Here is an 11,231-nt window from a genome sequence, read left to right as displayed (position 1 = left end):
TTGACATACAAGCACATGAACCATCCATTTATTATGCCAAGTTTCAAATACAAATTCCAGTTCTGAGGAAAAAAAAGGGTTAAAAGTACCGTGTTAAAAGGAACAAATTTCTAGAATATTAACAACGACTATATAATCGCCCCTAACTACGGTAGGACAATCCCAGATATGAGCCAGTTTGCGTAGTTGTGTTTGAACCCTACAGAGCCAAAGCAACCACCATATATATCAATCGACAGGAGGAGCTCGAACTCTATATACAGCAGGAACACTTGCTGGGAAGAACATTTGCCTCACTCCCTCCGCCTTGATAATGGGGAATATAATACCTGAGGCACTCTGCAAATGAAGTTGTCTAATAAGAATCGAAGAAATCTATAATGAAAAAGAATCACCGTAAATGCCCTTCAGTTGGGAGAAAAATATATAAAAAAAAACGCACCAATATCAATCTAACTCCAATCCACAAGCGTTTAGGCGAAGGAAATGGTAGCAGCAGTCGCCCAACACCATATATTGCCACGGAAAAGAAATGGAGAACCAAACTTAGTGGACGAGGGTTTAGACCAGAGATTAAAGCCACCGGCCCTGTCGAATATACACCTCCAAGGCTTAAATAATCAAAACATGCTTGGCGCATTTCCTTCCTAGCTTGATCAGGAGAAGCCGAGAACACCCTGTACAAGGCACCTGCCAGAGTATTTATGGTAGATGCGACCGGCTGCAATTGACAGTCGCCATATAAGTTGACGAATCAAGATATGAAGATCAAATCTCAGAAGAATATCACATTTCGTTCACATTCTGCAATTGCATTCAGACACAATTTGTTCCCAATCCTCTTACGCTGTCCCCAATGTTTTTTTGCATATAGCACAACTTAATCAAGATGTTTTCTAACCAAAACTAAAACACATTCCCAAATTCATCTAGACTACAATGATAACAGAACCACACAGAATCATCCAGCTTACCTTGCGCAACGTGTAAAAGGATTCAAGATATTTTGCCAAAGAATGCGCATCACGAAGGTTTGATAGTGGCTTGAGAAGATCCCGAAGAACAACAATATCAGATAGTGCCACAGTCATTCCACCTCCAGTTAAAGGATGGCGCATGTTGAAAGCATCACCCATCAGAAGGGCTCCAGGAGTAGGGTGGGGATCAGCTGGCATGCTTCTATTTGGCATAGTTCTGACATTACCTCTATCAATCGCAGATATAAAAGAGTCTTGAAGCTCAGGTGGAATCTGAATTCAGTTAAACCAAATTCAAATAAGGAGGGGGAAGTGGGGAACATAGATCCTTGTTGATTCCAAAACACGAAACAAAATATAGCCAATAAGGATGGAAACATATCCTACTACAACCTTGTTTTTCCTCAATTTTACTAATCTAAAAGCCTCCGTGGATATAAAGATATACCTGTGGTGCCACCATGGTTTTTAGGTACTTGGCCAGTTCACCATTGGCAATGGAAGGAACTTTCTGACCAGGTACATCAACCAAACAGCGAACCTCGGTACTACTAATTGGGTAAAACAATATGGGTGAAGGATCTGCTAGTATTACATGCCCATGATTCGCAAAAGGAAGATCACAATTCTCAAGCACTAAACCCACAAAACAAGAGGGCATGTCTACCTGCCAAAGATTAAACTAGTCTCACCAAAAAAAGCAAGAAAATTGTGCATGCCCATGGAGAGATTCAAGATGCCAATTATATGGAGAATGTAACTTATAAATGTGCAGGATACCGCAATTTTGACTGGTTCTTTGCATCAAGAGAGCATTTATGTTAGGATGACAACTTCACCTTAGGGTTACAAAGAGATCGGCGCAAATTTGAGAAGCAACCATCACAAACAAATGTGAGAGGAGCATAAGCTTTAAGTTCTTGACCATCCTTAGTTTTGTAAACAACGCCCTTGATAGTCCCATTTTCTTTGAGAAGGGATGTTACAATTCCTTGCTCAAACCGTACACTAGATAGAGATTGGACAAAATGGGTGCAAAAGGGTTAAAAATTCCAGTGACATCATAGGCAATGGAAAAGGCAGGAAGCACATAAAGGCAAAACATAACTCGAAATCTAAAATAATTGTAAACTACGAAATTGCCATTCAAAAGAAATGGTAAACTAAGAAATCATAATACAATTATGCAACCAGGAAAAATGCAATCAACTATATATTCAATAAAGAAAGTATACTTGTCCAGGGTAGCAGCTTTTTCTCTCATTTTCTGTATGAAACGACCATTGTGAAAGCTCCTCCCTGCAACATCTGAATGAAAATTTTCCAAGGGATATGACAATCTAGTATTTTTTCCATCCTTGAATAGAGCATATCCAAGCACTCTCTGGGCATCAATGTCCTCCACACAATCTGCAGTTGAAGTTAATATCCCATTTTACAATGACCATTGACCAAATGCTAAAGTATAATGACCATGGAATTTATTACAAAGTAAAAGCATGTGAAGTTTGGGGCTTACCCTCAAGACCCAGTTCAACTAATTTCAGGTAGCCCCCTGGCTGAAGCAATTCACCTACAATTCTATCTGGTTCAGTCAAGTCTCTTTCAATCACATGAACTCGTCGTCCATCCTAAGTTACAAGAAGCATAAGCTTTAGTTGAAAACGTACCAAGTTATGCATATACCAAATACTGGCAAAAGCCTACATGTCTTTGTCCAATTAGATATTTAGGAAAGTCAAGGCTCAAAGAAAGCGCGAACAAATTTTAATAGGTTGTTTAGAAAGGCCAAGCGTGGAGATATCAGAAAGAAACTCTATTGGTTATTCATAGGTGGTTTACACAACAACCATATATTAAAGTCTGAGTAGGATCCAATTAATTTACAACTATGAAACTTAAAATATATTTAGAAGACTACAAAACACATCTCCCTGTCAACATTCCTCCTCAATTATTTATTTAAACAACAAGACAATATAAAAAAGCAAAGGAAATTCATTCCAGCAACCATAGGATTTGTGGTTTGGTAAAGGGAATGACGCTCTACAGTGGAAATTCCTATGTATTAGTTCCACCTCAGCATTTGCCGAAGTTCTTGGTCCCTTCATTCCATCATAAACAGAATCAGCACACGAAAAAGCTAATTTCTTTCAAGCAACGAAGCAGCCATTAATTAGCGAAACAAAAGTAATCTTCAAGTAGAGGTGAATATGATGAAGCCCATAATTATTGCCACTATTACTGTATATGATATAAATTTTATTAACAAATTTTAGAAGGAAGCTATGTAAACTTTCATGGAGATTACGTCACAAAACTCGAACACAGAAGACCACTTCCCTAAAAAAAGTAGGCTTTGACATCAAGATAGTCCAATTCCAGTCGCACCTCATGTGTGAAGTAATTAACAATTGATTTAAAACCAATCAAGAAAATTTCACCTTGCCAAGAGTGTAAGCAAGTGCAGAACCAGCGACACCTGCGCCGACGACGATGACGTCTGTGCCGGAGCCGGTATCTGGCGAGTAATCTCCACGGGTAGACGATGTGGTCTTGAGGGTGGCATTGGAGCCCTTAATCGTGGCCTTCCTTTGCTTGTCATTGAATCGGAAAATGCAGAGAAGAAGAAGCCCCAATAGAGAGGCAAAGAAAGTTCCAGCTATATACCGATCGATCACCACCATCTTGTTCTTGTAATAATTTACAGGATAGGACCCAGAAGAAGAATGAGCAGAAATGACGGGCTTCGCTGTTGCTTCCTTTGCCTCTCTGCAAATGCCGGTCGTTCCGGCCGCTCTGGTCTGTTGGGCTCTCAGTGATGGCGAGGTGGTGGTGCCAATGCTCGTGGATTTGCTACGGGTCCGCGCGAAAGCGGGATAGCGGGCCTTTTTATAGGGAGATTGCAGTTGTGGTGATGGGAATGCCTGTGCTAAGACTTGCTTCATATTTTATTTTTCTTAAGTGTTATTATTATTTCATTTTATATTTATATGTTTAAATTTTGGAATCCTCGACTGATTTTTATTTATTTATTCATTTTTTTTTTTGCGGTGTGGGATTGCTTCTTGCAAGGTTGGTTCTTTCAACGACCTAGAACAAGGCAGAAGATCATGGAACCCTTAAATAAACTATTCAAAAATATGCAATAAACTCCACTTTGTAAAATATAAATTACTCTTATTTAATAAATATATTCACATCACATATTGGTAAATTGTAAATTGATATAAGGTTGATCCAAGAAATTTGGGGTTCCTAAGTCCAAGAGAGAAACTTGCATTCTTATTTCTTTCTAGTTTAGTGTCTACTACCCATGGGAATGAATGGAAGTTTCAGCCAGAATTCACAGATCCATTTGGCCAAAATTTGCATATCAAACATAGCATTAGAAGAAGAGAAAAATTAACCAAATATATAACAATCATAATTAAGAGGGTCTAAATTCAAAAATAAAGAATAATATTTGAGACCTTCAAAATATATGATCCCTATTTTACTTTAAATCTGTGAAACGTTGGATGTCAGTGTCTGGCATAGAGGCCCAAGAGAAATCTGTGAAACGTTGGAAGTTTCAATCATGTCCGTACAACGTAACTGCAGGACCCAGAAGAGTTGGTCAGCTCAAGTGCTCTTAATTTGGAACTCAGAGTGAGAGGAGCCTTCTCCAGATAATCACAAATACGCTAAAACATAATCAATGAATTTTCCAAGAGGCTATTGGATTTAAAAGTGAACCATATATTACATATTTGGGGAAATAATAAATTAATAAAAAACTGCAAGGGTCGGGCAACCAACCCAGTTTGTTACAAGATTTGTCACTCATTGAGCTTTTTTCTTCTTCTGTCCAGAGGTATCATTGCTTTTCCCTTTATTCGATCTATGATTGTTTCCTCTTCCTGAAGCCTGCAAACAAATAGAATATAAACACCTTAGCAACTTCATTAAATGTTCTAATTTGGCTCAACTTCTTAGACTCTAGTGAAGATTAATCTCTAAACAACAAAACAAAAAGGAGTCGAGTACCTCCGCAGAGAATGTCTTCAGAGGATCGCCAGTTTTTCTAAATTTTCTCTTCAATCCTTTTCGGCGAGTGTTGTTACTTTTTCCCATTGCAGCACTAGCAAGCTTAACCTCCTTGATGGCTTCATGAGTTTTTCGGTCCAATAGGTAGTCGGGAACATCTCGTAAATGGGGAGCAGGCGGCTTCTTGCTCAAAACCTTGTCGTGTTTCAATAGATCTGCCCAAATAGAACTGGGATTTTGAATTTTAATGTTTCACAGGACAATTCGAGCACAAAATGACCAGTCAGATGCTTACCTAAATCCTTTGGATTAACTTCAAAATGAGCCTTCAACCTGAACAAACAAATCCAGATTCTCAGAAGATATGACAACCCAAAACTTGATGGAGTTGAATTTCCCATCTAATGAAGACAATCCAGGAGTAACCAAACACATACAACCAATCAACCAGGGACAAGTTCACCAATAGCTAACACACAAATTCAATCTCAGATTCTCAACATAAGAAGCTCCAACAATAAATTTGCGGCCTTTTGATAAAATTTACCATAAAATTCACAAGAAGAAAATTAGTGAAGAAATAACAAATAAGAAGACAACGGCGAGGAAGTAAATACCCACTTTTCAGAGTTGAGAATCTCATTCCTCAAGTCCTGAGCCCGTGATTCTCTAACAGCAATTTTTGTCACACTCTTTGCCATATCCTGCAATATAATACTACCAATGATTTGTGGTCTTCTCTAAAGGCCATTTGGCACATGATTAAGTAAGTGGCCCATAGAATTCAGCTTTATCTTATTTCATCCCATATCAAGATAATAAGAATCGCAAAATGGACATATTAACTAAGATTGTGATGTGTGGAAAAAAAAGAGGTTGGGAGGAAAAGAAAAAATATCGTGAAAATACTTCAATTATTTCATTAAAAAAATATTAATAAAATGTATGAGATTGATTATTAAGAATAGCCACCTCAGCCCTGTATCTTAAAGACTCCACTGCATTTGGAGTAAGCGTTGAGAATGGAGTAATAATGTTTAAGTCCTCATTTTGATCATCCCCAAGAAAGGATTTTATCTCCTCAAATATTTCCATCTCATCTGTGGAAACCTGCAGCAGAAAAAGTAATTAGAAAGAAAATTAAACTGGATATCACATGCATAATATAAATTCTAATGTGACTGTCATCGACCTTAGACTATATGACTATATAAGTAAATAATGCAAATTTTCAGATGAAAAAGTTTAGTAAAAACACCATTCCAAAGGGGAACATACGTTAAGAAATAAAGGGACAAATACAGCCGCAATATACATAAGAAACAAAGGAACAAATAATGCTGCAACCTACAGTCATCAAATGCAGCTAGAGCTGATCATGATGTAAATGCAAGAGAGGGAAGGCCATTCTGCATGGATTGAGACTTCAATACAATATTAATCTATATTGTCAAGAAAACTCACAAGAGAAATAGAAGCGCCAGAACTAAAAGCTCTTCCAGTACGTCCAATTCGATGTACATATCCTGCTACACTTGGGGGCATTTCCAAGTTTATTACCTGTTCACACCAAAAAATTGCAGCATTTTCAAAGACCATTTTCAACAGAGTAAAAACTGTATACTAGCCACAATAAAATATATGTTTGCCCTTACAAATAATCAGTAATAAAAAACAATAGGACCAAGAAGATAACGGCAAAAAAAATTTGTCTACTATTATTAATAAAGTAATTTTGTATTTCATCTCAAAACTTAGCTGCATAGCTAAAACAACCATGATGATCCAGAACTACGTGGAGCTAGACATATCTAATGCAATCGAGAAGTTGGCCTTGGTGAATTTGGTATTCTGGTAGCAGTGTGATCACTTGATCCACAACTGCAATTAATAATTTATAACACCACTGCTCAGAGTCACATCACGAAGACATACTTTCTAATTCTATCTAATGGACAAGCAAACACAAATCAATGAATTCTTCTCCTCTCATGACATCAAGGATGTAAATTTGAAAGACACCAATGTTTATCCTAATATCTCAATATCCAAAGAATAATATCCATGCTTAATAATCTTGGCTGTAGTCATTATGATTAATTAAAGACAAAAAATAAACCCAGAGCTCTTCAAAAATATAAGAACTCTTAGTATATTGGAGGGAGGGAAGCCCATAGCAATATTCACCAGAATTCAAATTGAAAATGATTCCTTTCAACAAAGTTGGGAAAAACAATCAAACTATATGCCATGCTGGAAATCTGAATCGCTAAAAGGTCATACATTTTCCACCAGCAAGTAAACAGGAAAAAGAAAAACCAGAGAAAAGAAAAAAAAAATTAGAGTGAGCATATCCAATTATCACATTTTTATATCAGTGGCTTACCGTGTAAACATTTTTGAAGTCAATTCCCCTCACCACCCCAAAGTCAGCATCCAATTTTGGCTTTCTATGCGTCTTAGACTTTCTCGACTCAACATTACTCTCCGGATTAACAGTTTCTTTCTCTTTTGTTTCGCAGTCATCAATTGCAATCAAATAATCAAAAAGCCCAGCATTAAATTCCTGATGAGGGAAAGCAACAAAACCCAATCAGGAACCAAGATTAGAAATTTTCTTCTGCAAAAATAATTAAAAATATCAGTAAACCAACTAGCTTGGACAGTGTAAACCATCTATCACACCTCAAGGATATGGAGACGAGAATTCTGTGGCAACTCAGCATTTAAAACAGCAGACTTGATTCCGAACTGCAAAGATTCAAGGACGATATCACCAATTGGAAATAATGAGAAACATACCAATTTGATAGCAAAGTTATGATAGAAGAAATGTAAGTATTGATAGGAAACTCAAGTCCCCCCAAACAAACCAAATGTAGATGTCTAAGGCAAAAAGGTGGAAAAATAAGTAGGAGGAAAGAAAAAAAAAGAAACAGTTGTTATCTCAAATCAACTAGCAACTGAACAATAAGCAACCAACAATTTAAAACAATGTAGGTGAGGAAAGGCAAGGTATTCTCTGGACATACAAAATAAGAACATTTTACTAAAAGCTTCAAGTAAGTAAGGCTACCTTCTCTAGAAATAGTTTCAGTCTGAAACCCATGTCAATAGTATTGGTGAATACGAGAACCTTTTTATGAACCAACTCCAACTTCAAGAGGGCAAGGGCATAGAGTAACTTATCCCGAGCACTGCATGAAATCTATAACATAATAGAAAAAATGAAATTTCATTAGAGTAAATTTGCTCAAATATTATTCAAGAAATACAAACAATGATGTAGAAACATGAGATTGGATACCAAGTAAGTTCTATAAAGTTATATGATGCCAAAGTGTCACTAGGACAACTCTGGTTAATTACACTATAAACTTTCCATATATCTTATCAAATAAGTTGATTACAGATTTTCCGTGTATTTATTGAGAAATAAATGACAAGTGACTAAGATCTCAAACATAAGCAATGTATGCACACAAATATTTGTGCGCAACATAAATTTATCAAGGCATCACAATGGGCACAACAGAAATTACATGAGTCCAAGCAAATGGCCTCAAAGAAGTTGCGATAAGGCAGACAAGAGCAATTAGACACTAGCTAGCTAACTATCAATAAAACATCAAAAGGGGGCTCGTTGGACTAATGGTGCAGTAGGTTGTGCTGTATATAAATGTTGATGATATTACTTCTTGATTTCTCATCATAATATTTGTATGCATGCGAGTGGATGTGGTTAATTGAATGGTCTAATATTCAGTAATGTACAAATATGATGTGTGGGCCACAAACCTAAAACATGTTAATTGCATCCTCTCTAGAAATGCATTAGGTATAATCTAGGGAAGCTGTCTAGAATAAGTTATCTCGAAGATGATGCCAGCATAACCTAATATTTTAGGCAAAACACAGCTAAAACGGGCGAACATGTGGCCCAAACGCCCAGTAATTAAGTTACACTTCTGCAACTTGGAGGTCACAGGTTCAAACCCCGACAATAGTCTCTCAACATATTATGCCAGGGGAAGGCTGTGCACATCTTGTATGTCCCCAACCCATCCACTACAGGAGCCTGGTGCATGGTACGTTTTCTTACCGCTATCCAGCTAAAGGGAAGCAAAACATTCAAAACTTTATATGAAGGGAAAGTGGGAAACACATCCTCACCCAGTATTGCTGAACATTTTTGGGGATAACATCATCTTTAACCTCCCCTACTTCTGGCAAAGTTAAAATAAAGGGATTATGTAGTATCAGCTTCTTCAGTTTCTCAACATCAGCACTGCCAGAGTCGGATGTTTTAAGATACATTGATCAGTAATTCAGTATAATAAGTTTTACAAATCCATATCTATCTAGACAAGGGAAAAAAAAAGCAGCTTTAAAATTCATAGGCCAGTTTTCCAATATCAGAGAGTTATAATTCAGAAATTTGCTTCAGCAACATACCTCGAGGTAGCAGACATGAGAAGGCATTGACAATGCCTTGGGACAACAGCTGTAAAAGCTTTTAAATCATCTTCATACCCATATGACAACAGAAGATCTGCCTGAAAACAGATATAACGAGTCAACCTCACAGAGAGAATTAGCAACACAGACTCCAAATACCCAGAACATCTGAATTTTCCCACCAAACAGATATGAAGCCCGTTCTCACCTCATCAAGCACCAGAATTTCAAGTGAATGGCTGATGGATGCTGTCAGAACCACACCATCGGACAAGCATTTAGTTATGCAACCAGGAGTAGAGACCAGAATATCAGGTGGCCCCGCCATTGCAGTTCGCTGCAACAATATAATCGCATGAATGGTGGTATACAATTATGCATAAACCTCGTCATTAGCACAGTCTCGTAATTATAAAACTTCAAAGAGATAGGACCAACCAAATCAGAAACAGGCATGCTGCTCGTCAACTGTGTAACTTTCAGCTGAACTCGACATAAATCAACTAGTGATACCACCTCTGAGTAAACCTATATATGGGGACAGACAGAGTTAGAAACTCAGTTAAAAGATGAAAGATTATACAATTGAGCTACACAGTAGGAACCTGCTGGGACAGTTCGCGAGTCGGGACCAGAATGAAAGCCGACGGAGCAACCTTGTTTTTGGAGTTAGCAGCAGTGAAGAGCTTCTGAAGCAGAGGAAGAAGGTAAGCAAAAGTCTTGCCACAGCCGGTCTTCGCTCGCGCAACCACATCTTTGCCCTCCTGAAATGGCCGCAACAGGGGAAAAAAAAAAAAGGGGTAAACTTTGCATTCAAGTTTTACAATATTTCAATCAATGAAAAAGAGGGCATTGAAGAAAATTTGGAGTTTCAAGTATGATAGTTGATGATTTTGAGGGGACGGCTAAAGAGAGGACTCACGAGTATGAGAGGAATGGCGACTTGTTGGATAGGAGTGGGCTTTTCTATGGCCTTTTTGGTTAGAGCTCGAATCAAACGAGGGTCTAAACCCAGCTCCTCGAAGCTCTTGTCATCATCATCTCGCTCTTCTTCTTCTTCTTCTTTGTGTTTGCTATCGTTTGATGGTTTGTCTTTAGGTTTAGCCATGGAATCAGAGTCTCCGAAGAAGGCTGCTTGTGAAAAAAGAAGAGGATTAGGGTTTAAGGAGGGGTGGTGACGGGCGTGTGAGAACCGTTAGATGGTTGATTTAAATCTCAACCGTGGAATTCAATTAACTGTAAAGGCCAGCGTTCGATCTGAATAATAAAGAAGCCACTTCCCACTTTAACGCATCGAGGCCGATGGTGAATCGATTCTCATGTGACTTGTTTGGCACCAATTTGAGGGAATAAATTAGATAAGTAACTTAGTAGCTTGTTGGATTCATAATAAAAAAAAAATTGGATTTGGGCCCCAAGCCCATACCGCCATTCTCGGTTGATCTAGTAGAGTAGGCAGTAATGGGCCATCCCTCTGCTTTCGGTGATCGCATGCGAAATTGCCAACACAAAATCTCCATCATAAGTCTCGGACTACTAATTCCGATAAAGTTAACCATGTTTGATGCCCCTCTCCCCAAAGTCTTGGAACAGGAATTCAACTCCTATACTGTACATTTTGTTATTATCCCTTCTCTCTTATACGATTGTTCTCAATCTGTAGCTTAAAAATTGAAAATCAGTATGCCAAGATTATTAATTTAATTGCACCATCACCGTGAATTGTAAGTAAATTTCAACCTCAGTGAAAGAAAATTCAGAAACACT

General features: G+C 37.8%; 2 protein-coding genes across 2 annotated transcripts; both read right to left on the bottom strand.

The window, feature by feature from the left end:
* Nucleotides 1-3,914, bottom strand: LOC119986340 (squalene monooxygenase SE1-like). Its single transcript, XM_038830930.1, has 8 exons — nucleotides 3,422-3,914; nucleotides 2,497-2,608; nucleotides 2,213-2,387; nucleotides 1,817-1,985; nucleotides 1,426-1,644; nucleotides 975-1,250; nucleotides 443-721; nucleotides 1-339 (listed from the first exon to the last, which is right to left on the bottom strand). The coding sequence occupies exons 1-8, from the start codon at nucleotides 3,662-3,664 to the stop codon at nucleotides 229-231; spliced, it is 1,584 nt and encodes a 527-aa protein (XP_038686858.1). The 5' UTR covers nucleotides 3,665-3,914; the 3' UTR covers nucleotides 1-228.
* A 661-nt stretch (nucleotides 3,915-4,575) lies between these two features.
* Nucleotides 4,576-10,702, bottom strand: LOC119986281 (DEAD-box ATP-dependent RNA helicase 16). Its single transcript, XM_038830861.1, has 15 exons — nucleotides 10,387-10,702; nucleotides 10,070-10,228; nucleotides 9,903-9,992; nucleotides 9,673-9,801; nucleotides 9,462-9,562; nucleotides 9,180-9,294; nucleotides 8,083-8,214; nucleotides 7,692-7,757; nucleotides 7,393-7,572; nucleotides 6,471-6,566; nucleotides 5,979-6,116; nucleotides 5,628-5,710; nucleotides 5,302-5,339; nucleotides 5,007-5,221; nucleotides 4,576-4,886 (listed from the first exon to the last, which is right to left on the bottom strand). The coding sequence occupies exons 1-15, from the start codon at nucleotides 10,570-10,572 to the stop codon at nucleotides 4,803-4,805; spliced, it is 1,812 nt and encodes a 603-aa protein (XP_038686789.1). The 5' UTR covers nucleotides 10,573-10,702; the 3' UTR covers nucleotides 4,576-4,802.
* Nucleotides 10,703-11,231: the final 529 nt, after the last annotated feature.

The sequence above is a fragment of the Tripterygium wilfordii genome, chromosome 3 (genome assembly GCF_013401445.1).
Source record: "Tripterygium wilfordii isolate XIE 37 chromosome 3, ASM1340144v1, whole genome shotgun sequence".
In the NCBI taxonomy this organism is placed as follows: domain Eukaryota; kingdom Viridiplantae; phylum Streptophyta; class Magnoliopsida; order Celastrales; family Celastraceae; genus Tripterygium; species Tripterygium wilfordii.
Note: the sequence above shows the minus strand (reverse complement) of the source record. Positions and strands in the feature narration are given on the sequence as shown.